At 47.7% G+C, this 15364-nt stretch overlaps 1 protein-coding gene across 1 annotated transcript in view; it reads right to left on the bottom strand.

Annotated features, from left to right (window-relative positions):
* The window catches only part of LTA4H (leukotriene A4 hydrolase), a 63771-nt gene that overhangs the window by 20121 nt on the left and 28286 nt on the right, over positions 1-15364 (bottom strand). Inside the window, exons 9-14 of the mRNA XM_040408150.1 lie at positions 12121-12144; positions 11130-11200; positions 10283-10394; positions 1772-1916; positions 619-722; positions 396-466 (exon numbers count right to left, since the gene is read on the bottom strand). Coding sequence (XP_040264084.1) covers positions 396-466; positions 619-722; positions 1772-1916; positions 10283-10394; positions 11130-11200; positions 12121-12144 — 527 coding nt within the window. The remainder of the gene's footprint in view (positions 1-395; positions 467-618; positions 723-1771; positions 1917-10282; positions 10395-11129; positions 11201-12120; positions 12145-15364) is intronic.

The following is a 15364-nucleotide window of genomic DNA, read 5'->3' on the forward strand; positions in this document are numbered from 1 at the left end:
TAAACTACCCACTGTGATTCCAAACATTATGGATGGTGGGTCACGGTCTCTCTAGTCCCTAGCCTAAGTATTTATCTACAGCAGGGGTGCACAACCTTTTCTGGTGTGTGAGGGACACATTAACTGATTGTGCAGCAATAAAACTTAGGTTGATTGGACACAATTAAGAAATCAGCTTTGTCATGTCCTAATGGTGGCAGGCTGCACCAAACAGCATCCATAGGTTGTATGTCCTGGGCTACTGTATTTTTATTCTACAGCTACTGCGCATCTTTCAGGTAGTGTACAAGGGAAGCAGAGCAGCTGTATTGTACCCAATGGGAACCCTTCATGCTATAAATGTTTGGACAGAGAGAGAGAAAATCATATTAAAGACGTAACAAGCAGAAACTCACGTTGGTTGCACTGGTGGCATGCCAGGCGTGTGCATCCACCCATTCCAGTCAACTTTATCAAGAATCTCCACCTAGATACACACAAGCCAAATACATATCATTAGCCAGTGCACAAAACATAAAACACCATGTAAACATTGCAGGCAATACATTTACATTCTGTAGTCATGTGATCTATGATTGTTATGTCAAACTAATGAAACAAAAATATATCTGCATATACCTTGTCTGAGAAGTATGAATAGAGGAACGTTTTCCACTCCTCAGTGGTTACAGTCTTATAAGCAAACACCTGGATGTACGCTTTCAAGAACCCCAGAAACACATCTATAGAATAAAAAATAAAAAAAATAAAAAGAAAAAGATCTCACAATGTGCAGTCAAATGTCATAAAAAACACATGTTCAAATCAGAGCACTAAGACAAGATAAAGTGGTCAGCTCATCTTCCCCTGCTCCGGACTTGGCGTGATCGGAACTCCTGGAGTAAGGCAATTGTCAGTAGTAAACTTCCAGCATCAGCCTCCATCCAGTAAAAACTTTTTATTAGAATCTTCTTAAAACATAATAAGTCTAGTAAGCAGTGCAGTAAATCCAAGTTTATGTGTTTCGGCTGAGCCCCTTAATCATAACCGGACCTCACATGGATCTCGAAAACTCTCCATTCATTGTTCCAATTGTTCTGCTAGATCTATTTCAACCTGTCAGCTTAGGGGACGTGTCCTTTCTGCTGCAGCTGGTGGCAGTTGAAGGATGTAACTAAGCAAGTGCTTCCATCTCAGTGAGCCGGACAGAGAAATTATAAAAAGAGCAAACAGCAGATGGCTCTATACAGATAGATTTTATTAAATAACTCAGTAGCTAGAATACATTTTTAATTACATGCAATTACAAGTATCCAGGTGCTGGTTTGAACTCTGTAGAATATTTTTCATGGGACAATCCCTTTAAGGGCCACATATTGTAAGGACAGCTTTGCTATACTGTTAGCCCAAACAACACAGAAAAATATTGTGCACTTTGGCTAATAGCACCTAAGGGCTCTTCCACACTAGTGGATGCCGTGCTACATGAAAGAGAGCCAAGCCCCGCACCGGACAGCAGAGACACGGAGCAATAACATGATTGATAATGCTCTTTGCCTCTCTGATCTTTTTACTACAAAATCACAGGGACAACTTTATCTCACTGTGATTTTGTAGTAAAAAGATGACTGATAATGCTCTGTGCCTCTGTTCTCCCACACAGCGGATTACCCACACTGCATCCGCTATTGTGAAAGAGCCCTAAAAGTTCCTGTACACCTTGAATAGCAGTCAGCTGACTGCTCGTTTGACAGTGGATGCTGCCTTTAAATCCAAAAATTATGGTACATACCTGGTCCTCCAAGAAGCTGCTCTAAGTAGAACAAAAGGGCAAATCCTTTTTCATAAGGGACAGAGGAGAAAGCCGCATCCACATCAACTTCATGTAGATTGGGGACCAAGTTTGTGAGAGGATTAGTGGCACCAAAGGTGTTAACCTGCATCCAAGGCAAAATGCACAGAATATAAAGAGATCTCTCAACACCATGATAAGCATTGGTATAGATAATGTGTCATGGGCCATCTACATACATGTCATCGCTGCTGGCCAATCAATGACCACAGTGATGACGTGTTTAGGCATGGCACATAACTTCTGCCTCTGGCTGTGGCTAATGTTTGACTGGCGGAGGTGACATGCATGTACATGGCATATTACACTTCTGGTGTGACGTCACAAATAAAAAGGAACCGGAAAAGGGAGCTCATTGCTGGATTTTTTTAGTTTTTTTTATTTTGCACCCTGCCAGACCATCTCAACAGGGATTCCCTGTCTTGGAGAACTCATTTAAATGGCAGAAAAAATGAGATTTTTGTAAAACTTACCGGTAAAATCTCTTTCTTGCTCTTCATTGGGGGACACAGAGACCGTGAGTATAGCCATGTCCTGTAGGACAGCGGTCCCCAACCGCCGGGCCGCGGCCCAGGACCGGGCCGTGGAAGATTGCTAGCCGGGCCGCGGCGATCAGGGCAGTCTAACTCTGTACTAATGAAGCGCTTCCATTATGGAAGCGCTTCATTAGTACAGAAGGACCAGGGAGCGGTGAAGGATCTGTACTCACCGCTTCCTGGTCCTCGGCTCGGCTATTGGCTGTGCAGGGCTGCGCACAGCGTGAGGTCGCTCTGTGACCTCACGCTGTGCGCCGCTATACACAGCCAGCCGACAGCAGAATGAAGAGGATCGCGATGGTGACCAGGAGCAGGAGAGGTAAGTGTTTTTTTTATTTTAATTGATTTGATTTGCACTGATGGCTGACCTGGGGGGCTTATGGAGCTGGCTGACCTGGGGGGCTTATGGAGCTGGCTGACCTGGGGGGCTTATGGAGCTGGCTGACCTGGGGGGCTTATGGAGCTGGCTGACCTGGGGGGCTTATGGAGCTGGCTGACCTGGGGGGCTTATGGAGCTGGCTGACCTGGGGGGCTTATGGAGCTGGCTGACCTGGGGGGCTTATGGAGCTGGCTGACCTGGGGGGCTTATGGAGCTGGCTGACCTGGGGGGCTTATGGAGCTGGCTGACCTGGGGGGGCTTATGGAGCTGGCTGACCTGGGGGGCTTATGGAGCTGGCTGACCTGGGGGGGCTTATGGAGCTGGCTGACCTGGGGGGCTTATGGAGCTGGCTGACCTGGGGGGCTTATGGAGCTGGCTGACCTGGGGGGCTTATGGAGCTGGCTGACCTGGGGGGCTTATGGAGCTGGCTGACCTGGGGGGCTTATGGAGCTGGCTGACCTGGGGGGCTTATGGAGCTGGCTGACCTGGGGGGCTTATGGAGCTGGCTGACCTGGGGGGCTTATGGAGCTGGCTGACCTGGGGGGCTTATGGAGCTGGCTGACCTGGGGGGCTTATGGAGCTGGCTGACCTGGGGGGCTTATGGAGCTGGCTGACCTGGGGGGCTTATGGGCTGGCTGACATGAGGAGCTAATGGGGGGCTTATGGCTGACATGAAGGGCTAATGGGGGCTTATGGCTGACATGAAGGGCTAATGGGGGGGCTTATGGCTGACATGAGGGGCTAATGGGGGGGCTTATGGCTGACATGAGGGGCTAATGGGGGGGCTTATGGCTGACATGAGGGGCTAATGGGGGGGCTTATGGCTGACATGAGGGGCTAATGGCTGACATGAAGGGCTAATGGGGGCTTATGGCTGACATGAGGGGCTAATGGGGGGGCTTATGGCTGACATGAGGAGCTAATGGGGGCTTATGGCTGACATGAAAGGCTAATGGGGGGCTTATGGCTGACATGAGGGGCTAATGGGGGCTTAAGGCTGACATGAGGGGCTAATGGGGGCTTATGGCCGACATGAGGGGCTAATGGGGGGCTTATGGCCGACATGAGGGGCTAATGGGGGGCTTATGGCTGACATTGGGGGGGGTTTATGGCTGACATTGGGGGGGGGTTTATGGCTGACATTGGGGGGGGGTTTATGGCTGACATTGGGGGGGGGTTTATGGCTGACATTGGGGGGAGTGTATGGCTGACATTGGGGGCTGATAGATGGCTAAAGGTTTGGTGGTTGATCTGAGACATTGGGGGTCTAATCCGAGGTCTGATTAACATTGGGGGTCTGATTGCTGGTCTGACCTGAGGTGTAATGAAAAATATTTTTTTCTTATTGTTCTCCTCTAAAACCTAGGTGCATCTTATAGGGCGAAAAATACGGTACAGTGCAGCAGAGACCATAGTCAGTTTATATAGTCATTATATAGTGTTATATATTTTAATATGCACCTTTGTGTTTTGTTTTCCCCAACCGGTCCCTGGGAAAATTGTCTTGCATGAAACCGGTCCTTGGTGCAAAAAAGGTTGGGGACCACTGCTCTAGGAGGCATTGACACTAGTAAAAGCTGTTAGCTCCTCCCCTGGCAGCTATACCCCCTCCAGCTTGGAGAGAGAGCTTCAGTTTGTGAGAAGCAGTAGGAGAAGCAAGTAAACCAACGAAAAACGTGGAACAGCAACAATGCCAAGAACCGAACCAGGTTCTAACCAGCAACAGCCACACTGTGGCCGAACAACAATACTGGGTGGGTGCTGTGTCCCCCAATGAAGAGTGAGAAAGAGATTTTACTGGTAAGTTTTACAAAAATCTCATTTTCTCGCCCATATTCATTGGGGGACACAGAGACCGTGGGACGTCCTAGAGCAGTCCACAGAGAGGGAAAACCACAGACCCATGGAACTGCTGCCTGCAAGACCATGCGGCCCAAGGCGGCACCCGCCGATGCATAAGTGTGCACCGGGCAGAATTTAGCGAATGTGCATAAGGAGAAGTAGCCGCCCTGCACAACTGTGCGGCCGAACCTTGAATCCTCCGAGCCCAAGAGCGCCCACCGCTCTGGTGGAGTGAGCAGTGACACCGAAGGGCGGAACCCTGCCCCGGGTGCAGTATGCTTAAGCAAATGCAGACGTGCAATTGCCACCGCTGAGGCCGCCAATGCCTAGTGAGGACCCTCCGGGATGACAAAAAAGGAGAGTCCGTATGCCGGAAAGAACTAGAGGCTGGCAAATAGATCGCCAGAGCCCTGACAACTACAAATGACCCAACTCCCTTTCCCTAGGGTGTGAAGGGGAGGGACACAGTGATGGAAGGACAGTTTCTTCATTGAAATGGAAACCAGAGACCAACGTCGGGAGAAAGGAATAAACGGGCCGGGGAACCGCTTATGCCTGTCAGAACTAGAAGGTTCTCTGCAAGAGAGCACCCCAACCCGGACACCCGTCTGATGGATGTGATAGCCACAAGAAAAAGACCACCTTCCAGGACAGGAGTCGGAGTGACATCTCCCGCAAGGTTCAAGGGAAGAATTCCGGAGCACTGAAAGGACTAAGGTCAGATCCCAAGGCGGTAAAGGAGGACGGTATGGAGGAACCGTATATGCCATTCCCTGAAGGAAGGTATTATGGGCCCCGGGTGAGTCAGAGGATGCTGGAAAAGGATACACAGCACCGAACCTGACAGCAGTGAAATAATGGCCAAACCAAAAACCCAGGACCGCAGGATCCACCCCTGCTAAAGGGAAGCGTTCCACGGAAATGATGATAAGTGGTCCACCAATGTCCCCCGAGCTGAAGAGGCTTGTGGGAAGACTCAGAAGCTGGCTGATAAGCCATTGAGAAAAAAACACCTGAAGGAGGCATGTTCAACCACAAGCCAATGAATCAACACATTGGATATGTAAAAGTAGAGACGACATGAGAATCACCGGCGGTGGAGTTCCGTCAGCGACCGTGTAGCAACACTGCTCGACGGACATTTCGACCAGACCAAGATGAGGGAAAAAACTCCTGCCTCGAGGAGGAAGAATAGAAGGGGTGTTCCGTTCCAGGAACGAAACTCCATCAACAGTCGTGACAGCACCCCCGCTCATCCTGGGGTGGTGAGTCTCGTAGTCTAGCCACGGAATGTGCAGTGAAAAGTCATGACTACATCGGACTGACATGGCAGTCACTAGTCAAGTAATGAGAGAGGTAGTTGTAGATACGGGTAGTACACCCAGGACCAACGGGTAGTATTTGAAAAAAACGTCACAGCCCAACAGTCGGGCCGGAACAAGACTTGGAAGAAAAAAAACACAGAACCAATACCCTGCATGAACATAGATGAGGGGAAGTAGTAACGTAGGAGCTACCAAGGTTTGCGGAGTGGCCGTGAACCCTGAGCCCAAGGAAAAAGTGGCAGGGCGAAGCCCATTCCTCATCTGAGACTGGCACTACACAGAAGTAGCCACCGGATGATAGTGGCGGTGCCATACTCCGCCTAAGGAGGAGGCCATACAGCGTACGCCACCGAATTCGGCGGTAGAAGAATCCGTCACCTGAAGAAGGAACCGTGCAGGAGGAGCCAGAGTATGTAAAGGCTACTCCCGGACGCCTGTACCGTAGCAGCCGCAGCGTGCCCCGCCAGCAGAAACTGAGGGGCAGACTAGAGTCCAGTAGAAGCCATGGTACCATACTACCCCAGGGAAGGAGAGATAATCTTAAACCCTCCACCTGAGAGGCGTTGAACAGGAACAACCGCCAAGCCAGTGTCAGGGTAAAACCCCTACCTGATGAAATGCCACACTGCAGCGACTGCGAACGCTAGTACCAGCGGAAACTCCGCACCAGTAGAGGAGAACACGCTGCAAAGCTGAACCAGAGTGCCAGCACAACCAGTTCCCACATCAGGAATGGTGGATAGAGAATATGGAGTCAGTGCAATACTCGACACGCTAGGACGCAATCACAATATTACGTGCCATGGTGTATGCACTACACATTGTTGAAGACCCATATTGGTTCAATGGAGGACCCTGGAGATAGGGGACGCTAGGACACATGAGTGGCGCTGGGCAACCCAGTGAGGAGAGAGGTTGTCATATTCATGCTCCAAACAGACACCGAAGGAAAAGGACACAACGTGGAAACAGCCACAGTATCCACTGGTGGAATACCATTAGAAAAGTACAGGGCACCGGCGTGTATTGATACTCGCTACGCTCCACTTGTAGAAGAAGCTAATGCCTCTATAGCCCAGGCGTAGTCGAAGTGCAACATCCAAGATGTGTACTCATTCCCCACAGTAGTGGATCACTGTGGAAAGGGCAATGTTGCAATTATCCCACCAATGAAAGAGGGTAATGCTTAAGGCAAGCACTGCACTCAGCGGTAGTGCAAGTACCCCACCATGAAGGGTGGCAATGCAGTAATGCATCTAGCAGGAACTGAATCCAAGTAGAGAGAATACGCCCCTTACGGAAAGGGCAAGGCATATGGAGAGTCTTGTAACAATACCCCACCTACATAAGTGGGTAAGATATACAGTAAACACTGAAGCAGGGACAATGCCATAGCATCACCTATGGAAGAGACTAATGCATACAGTCAGTACTGCCCCCTGTGGGAATGCAGTTCCGCCACCTACTAAGAGGGGGAACGCCGACTGCCGGCTCTGAAACAGCTCTAGTGCGGTTAGACCCCATGGAGGGAGGTAATATCCAAGGGAGTACTGTATCCAGTAGTAGTGCAAATACTCTGCCTAAGGAAGGGGGTAATGCATACGACGAGTACTGCTGTCTACCTCGGACCCCACCTTGGAAGATTGCACCGGAATCACGGCAGAGACCGAACCACTGATCCCCCCCCCTTCCGACCGAACCTCTCCAGGGAGAGGAGGGTGCGTCTGAGCGTGACCCTAGGGAGGAAGGGTGGGGGTGTGGAGGTGACAGAGGAGGAAAATATCCTGCTCTGGCCCGTTGTGTGCAGTCTTAACTCTGAGAATCCCTCGCCGGAGGGAGTTAACCAATCTACCCGGGGGTGGAATGTAAACTTCTAGAGGTTCACTCACCGGATTGCGCAGGCGGTGCTTTATCAACCAAACAACCACGGAGGGAGATTGGGAAGTCCGGAGAACCACCATTGGAGTGCGCAGGCGGTGCTTATCAACCAAGCGACCCCAGAGGGTGATTGGGAAGATCCAGAGGTCCACCATTGGATTGCGCAGGTGGAGAATATCAACCAAACGACCCTGGAGGGTGATTGGGAAGTCCATAGGTCCATCAGTAGATTTCGCAGGTAGCGTTTTATCAACCAAACGACCCCGGAGGGTGATTGGGAAGATTCAGAGGTCCACAGTGGATTGCGCAGGTAGTGCTTTAACACCAACGACCCCAGAGGGTGATTGGAATGGTCCGGAGGACCACCATTGGATTGCGCAGGTGGTGCCTATCAACCAAACGGCCCGGAGGGTGGAATGAGAACCGAGAGGTCCTCCTCTGTCCGTGTTAGGACACTGGCCCAGTCTGATACAGACGGGGCGGTCCTGCGGTAATAAGGTCTGAGGGGGCAGGACTTGAAATGGACTTTCTTTTTTTTTAAAATAAAACTGGGATGCCCATCCTCAGGTGACAAGGGCAGAAAGGGGTTAAATTAGATTAAACACATTGCCTTGCGGATAGGCATAATCCTGCTCCAGCCTCAAGAGATGGCTGGCCAGGAAGGGTTAATAGCCTTGAAAACCAGGGGCGGGGCTCTGCGGGCTACTGGGGGAGGGGGAAGTAAGGCGGAAAGAACTTGCGCCAGACCGAAAGCCCCCCCCCCCCCCCCCCCCATTCCCGGGGATGAAAGATTGCGGCCGCGAAGCCGGCGCCTAAGTCATGGACACGGCCTACCGGAATGCACCACTCTCTACTGACAGGCCGGCCGGGGCACAGAGGGGGAAGTACGCCGCCTGAGACGTAGTGACATTAGAACCGCCCTCCGGCCGTGAGACGCATCACGGGCCAGAGGAAGAAGGAAGGGGTAGGCCCAAAGTGAAGCCGGGGCCTAAATTTAACGGCGCCCGGACACAGTGCTGGCACCAAACGATCCCACGGTTCTCTTCTGGAGCAGCGCGCTTAGCGCCTGCTCCCTGGAAGAGCGGATTATGGCGCTGGGGAGCGGGAACCTCCTCTGCTCCCCTCCAGTAGTGAGGTAAAAAGAAAAACTCAGAGCACAGTGGTGCGCTCGGCTGCCCGCTGTGCCTAACAGTGCCTGCAGGAGATAGTGGCACCCCTATGTGCCTGTGCAGTGTCGGCACAGAGGGAGGGGGGAGGAAATCCACCGGAGGTCCAGGGCTAAGATAAATTAAGCCCGGTGTCTGGCCCAGAGGGAGGGGGAAGGAGGGAGCCCGGTGAAAGGGGTTTTGAAGACAGAACACTGGGTACCATACTCACCTAGTCCAGTGTACGCCCCTTATCTTCCTCCTCTTCTCTTCACCCTCCCTAAGTGGGCCCATAATGTTACCTTCTCCAGCAGGGCAGGGTCACCTCCTCAGCAGTTGGCACCGGAGTGGCAGGAGTCTGGTATGGCGGGAGGGTCTTCTCTTTGGCGGACCTAGGTGACCCCTTGGCTGGCGGGAGCAGGGGAGCGAGGCTGCCCTGGTCCACCTCATCTTCTGTGGGGGAGGCAGCAGTGCGGATGACCGGTACTGGCGCAACTCGACCCCGGGAGAACAGGGAGGCGAGGTGACCACTGGTGTCCCATCTGAAAAAGAAGGGAAAAAAATATATATAAAAAAAATCTTCAGGAGATCGCTGCAGAGCAGAGAGGTCTTGCCTCCTATTAACACTAGAAAAAACTGAAGCTCTCTCTCCAGGCTGGAGGGGGTATAGCTGCCAGGGGAGGAGCTAACAGCTTTTACTAGTGTCAACGCCTCCTAGAGGACATAGCTATACCCAAGGTTTCTGTGTCCCCCAATGAATATGGGTGAGAAATATGCACTGACCCTGCACCTACAAAAATAAAATCCAATCTTTATTTATGCCAAATAGGAAGCGCCATGGACTATAAAACTGTAATGCAATCATTTATCTATCATTATCTAACTACATAAACATATGGTAATTTGCCCCGTCCATTTCAAATGTCAGAAAAAGCCAAGGAGTAAAACGTTTTGGGGTCTGAGGTGCAGGTTACTACCATCATGCTACAACATATAGGTTGGCAACTTGTAATATTTGTTGTCCTGGTATGTACTCTATTTTGCCCATTGTGGTTGTGTAACCAGTTATCAATACACGTTGCCAGTATTAGTGTATATATTTTGATGATTTTTCATGTTTATTTATGATTTATTTAAGTCATTTAAACATGTTGCAGATCACAATTGTAAAATGCAAACTGAAACGCGTGTGGTGGCCCACATTAGATACACAGAAAGGATGTGGTTAGCATACGCTATTTTTCTACCTGGATTAAATGATAATTGCTTATATCTACATTACCAGGTGTAAAATTACCACAACTCCTAATATACAAACACATCTAAAAATACAGTTTTCTACATACTGAATTCTGAAGCTCTTTCCACCCCCCCAAAGCCTTGAACTGTCGGAACTGCTCCCCATAAAGAAGTCCATCAATTCTCCTCTCCAGATAGACTGTGTGACCTTCATTTAACCTGAAACAAAAAAGCTGCAACTAAAATATATTCTTGAAAATATTACAGAGGTTGTCCGTAATTAGGTAAAGAGAGTGTTTTTTTCCTCCCAAAACAGTGCCACTCTTGTCCATGGGCTGTGTCTGGTATTGCAGCTCAACCCCATAAATTTCAAAGAGGATGAGAGTCGATATCAGGCAGTGCAGTGACAGAGGAGTCCCTGTTTTTTAGATATAGCACCACATTTACTGATCCTGGACAACCCCTTTAAAAATACAGACAAATAAGAGTTTCCATAACTTAGAGACACAATGCTATAACAAGGGCATGGCCAGGAACAAGAAAAAGGTTTATGCAAAATGTTATATCTTGCCGTATAATTGAACCACCTACAATAAGCAATATTTTTTTATTCAATCAGCCCACAGATTTCACACAGGCTCTATGCAGAATTTTCCAGCCTATGGAAATATCAAATCAGTCTCCAAAAATAAATTAATTATCTGCGGGACCTAAGTGAATGTGATCAGTAGGAAAAGACCTGATAAAATACTAGTTATCTGGGACAAACACTCAGTAAATTAAAAAGGAATTCCTCCTTGTTCATAAAAATACCTACAGAAAGTGAGCCAAAATAACTGCAGTCCCATAAGGTAACATGGAAGTTGATATGCTTTCCTCATCAGCTAAAAACTAGTTGCCAGGGATGACAGAGACAGCCATGTAAGGAGATAAATGAATCAGAAATGTACATACCAGAAGTTTTCCCAGGTTCTGTTTGTAACCAAGTTTCCTGTCCAGCTGTGTGAAATTTCATGTGCAATGACCTACAAATTAGACGGGCAGGAGCTACATTACTGACGTCCGGTAGAATAGACATTTGTGCATATTACTTGAGTCGTCATTCAACAAAACCTCCGTACACTGGAAAAAGTTGATATGTTCTGGGGGAGGCTGTAAAGCTTGTTCATTGCAACCCATCAGAATGCTTTTATTTTTTTCGTGATTGCATCAAAAGTTACAATTGTAGAAAAAAGGTGGTTATATCAGCAACTCCGAGGGCAATGAAATGCAATGCATGCACCTTTAACGCACTGCATATGGGGTTATAGCGAGTTCTTGTGCGTTATGAATTTTAGAGAGCTGGAGAATTAATTTAAATCCAGAATCAACTTGCAGGATAACAGGCCGAACTGGATGGACAAATGTCTTTTTTCGGCCTTATGTACTATGTTACTATGTAATATAGTAACTACAATTTTTGATATGTCATAGGGACATCTCAGAAGTGTTGACCGTCTGGGGTCCCAGCTCTGAGACCCCCAACAATTGCTAGAACGAGCTTATTCTCGCAGTGCGAGACTGTAGTTGGTTTCAATAAAAAGTCTATGAGCTCGTCTAGAGTGTCGCTCAGCAGAGATGAACACTGGAGCAGTTTATTATCGTATTTATGAGCTCCTGGCTACTTCCGCCAAATAATGCCTAAAAACGCAATGCAAATAAAAAAATAAAAATATATATAATACATTTGAATTTAATCTTCATAGGCTTCCATCTAACGTCAGTATTAAAAATGCAGAAAAAAAATAAAAAATGGCTGGAAAAAAATAAAAATAATAATTACAAACAGGAGTGAAAAGTTGCAAATGTTGGGTGTACCATAATTTGTGACCTTTTTACACAAGTGGTGCAATTCATTTGATCCATTCCCCCCTGACATTTTTTTTTATGGCATTAGGATACTCACACTTGCTAGAGATCGATCACCAGCCTGAAAACAGAATACAAAAACCAGACTCAGAATGATAACCTTTATGTCACAAAACAAAAAAAAATAGCTGCTAACCAGAGAAAAAAACAAAGTAAAAACTTTAAAACAGGGTCTCCAGGACCAGTATATTGATGACCTATTCGTAGGATCAGTAATCAATATGAAATCAGTGGGGGTCTGACACCTGGCACACCCAAAAACCAGCTGTTAGTGGCCTTTCTTGGGTACTGCAGCAGATGTTCCTATTAGGGCTGTATTTAGGTGTCCGCATCTGTACCGCAATTTTGCGGAATGGATGCAGACCCATTCATTTCCATGGAGCCAGTGAGCTGCCCGCATCCGTACTTCCATTCCACGGCCCTGCCAAAAAGATAGAGCATGTCCTATTCTTGTCTGTAATTGTGGACAAGAATAGGCATTTCTATTACAGGGCTGGCCGTGCAAAATGCGGAACGCACATGGCTGGTGTGCAAATTGCAAAAAACAGTCGTCTGAATGAGACCTTAAAGTGAATGGATCGGAGCTGCAAACCCAGACACAACCCAAGGGCAAGAATGGTATGGGAGGACGAAAGAAAAAAAACAAAAAAACCTTTTTCTAATTTCTAGGTGTTCAATAGATTTACTCAGTTAGAAAAATCAAAACCAGCAAAGAATGAATCCAAATGGAGATGTGAAAAATTAAAGACTATGTAAAAGAATATAGAGTATTATTACAGGGCAATAGCCTGGTACTCATTTTGGCATGTTAAAGGGGCTGTCTCACTTCAGCAAACAGTATTCATTATATAGATGAAATTAATACAAGACACTTACTAATGCATTGTGTTTGTCCATATTGCCTCCTTTGCTGGCTGGATTCCATCACATTATACTCTGCAATCCATCAGTGGTCGCCATGCTTGCACACTACAGGAAAAAGCACTAGCCTATGTGCCCTCCTACAGTCCTGGCCACCACAGAAAGGCAAGCACTATTTTCTATAGTGTGCAAGCACAACCATCACTGGTGGATTGCAGGGTGGTAGAACCATAGAAACAAGCAGTGTATAATGTGATGGAAAAATGAATCCAGCCAAAGGACGCAATATGGACAATCACAATACATTACTAAGTGCCTGGTATTAACTTCTTCTACATAATAAATGCTATTTGCTGAAATGAGACATCCCCTTTAAGTAATTTTCCTTGAAATCACATTTAAAAAGGCATCTGTCAGCAGGTTTGTACCTATGAAACTGGCTGATCTGTTATATGTGCGCTTGGCAGCTGAAGGCATATGGGTTGGTCCCATGTTCATATGTGCCCGGATTGCTGATAAAAATGATGTTTTAATATATGCAAATGAGCCTCCAGGAGCAACGGAGGCATTGCCAGGCGTGATGACGTTTACACCGCCAGCATTGTGGGTTGGTTGATTGATTTGTCTCATTAGCCAGAGTTCTTCACCTGTAAGTGGCTGTCCTGATAGGTGAAGAAGCACCCACTTGCCTGTTGATTGGCAGGGCAGGACATATCGCCCACCCCTGACAATCTGGGCCCTACACCGCTTCTCTGAGTAGTGTAGCAACACATGCGCACTTGAAGACAAATGCAGGCTTCTGCACCTGTGCCGCTACTCGGAGTAAGGGCTCATGCCCACGAACGTAAAGGCTCTGTGCGCGTGCTGCGGACCACATACGGCTGTTCCGCAATACACGGGTGACCAGCCGTGTGCATTCCTCATCACGGATGCGGACCCATTCACTTAAATGGGTCCGCAAATTCGGAGATGCGATGCAGGAGCACGGATTGGAACCCCCACGGAAGCACTATGGAGTGCTTCTGTGGTGTTTCTGGCCGTGCCTCCGCACCGCAAAAAAGTAGTGCATGCACTACTTTTTTGCGGTGCAGACCACCGTATACGGATCGCGGACCCCATTCAAGTGAATGGGTCCACGATCCGCATGCGGCTGCCCCACGGTCAGTGCCCGTGCATTGCAGACCACAATTTGCGGTCTGCAGCACGGGCACGGAGCCCTTACGTTCGTGGGCATGAGCCCTTACAGTGAAGGGCCCAGATTGTCAGGGCCAAGCGATATGTCTAGCCCGATCTATCAAGAGACAACTGAGCGAGGACAGCCACTCACTGGTGAAGAACTCTGGCTAATGAGACAAATCAATTCTCTCATCCCCACTTCAAACCATTGCTACCAGATCCTAGAGATTTCATAAAGTGACATACAGTTAGGTCCATATAGATTTGGACACTGACACAAATTTTGTTTTTATTACCCGTTTACTAAAACATATTCAAGTTCTAGTTATATAATGGACATTGACATAAAGGTCCAGACTTTTAGCTTTCATTTGAGGGTATCCACATTAAAATTGGATGAAGGGTTTAGGAGCTTCAGCTCCTTTACATGTGGAACCCAGTTTTTAAAGGGACCAAAAGTATTTGGACAATTGACTCAAAGGCTGTTTCATGGGCAGGTGTGGGCAATTCCTTCATTATTTCATTCTCAATTAAGCACATAAAAGGCCTGGAGTCGATTTGAGGTGTGGTGCTTGCATTTTGAAGATTTTACAACCCATCCGAGAAATTGCTACACTATTAGGAGTGGAAAAATCTACAGTTTGGTACACCCTGAGAAAGAAAGCAAGCACTGGTGACCTCAACAATGCAAAAAGAGCTGGACACCCACGGAAGACAACAGTGGTGGATGATCGCAGAATAATTACCATGGTGAAGAGAAACCCCTTCACAACAGCCAACTGAGTGAACGCTCTCCAGGATATAAGCATATCAATATCCAAATCTACCATAAAGAAAACTGTAAATACAGAGGGTTCACTGCACAGTGCAAGCCACTCATAAGCCTCAAGAATAAGAAGGCTAAATTGAACTTTGCTAAAAAAAAAAAACACATCTTAAAAAACCAGCACACTTCTGGAAGAACATTCTTTGGACAGATAAAACCAAGAATAACCTCTACCAGAATGATGGAAAGAAAAAATAATGGCTAAGGCATACTACAGCTCAAGATCCAAAGCATACCACATCATCTGTAAAAAACATGGCGGAGACAGTGTGATGCCTTGGGCATGCATGGCTGCCAGTGGCACTGGGTCCCTAGTGTTTATTGATGATGTGACACAGGACAGAACCAGCCAGATGAATTCTGGGGTTTTCAGAGACACTGTGTGCTCAACTCCAACCAAATGCAGCCAAACTGATTG

The sequence above is a fragment of the Bufo bufo genome, chromosome 1, assembly GCF_905171765.1.
Source record: "Bufo bufo chromosome 1, aBufBuf1.1, whole genome shotgun sequence".
Classification (NCBI taxonomy): Eukaryota; Metazoa; Chordata; class Amphibia; order Anura; family Bufonidae; genus Bufo; species Bufo bufo.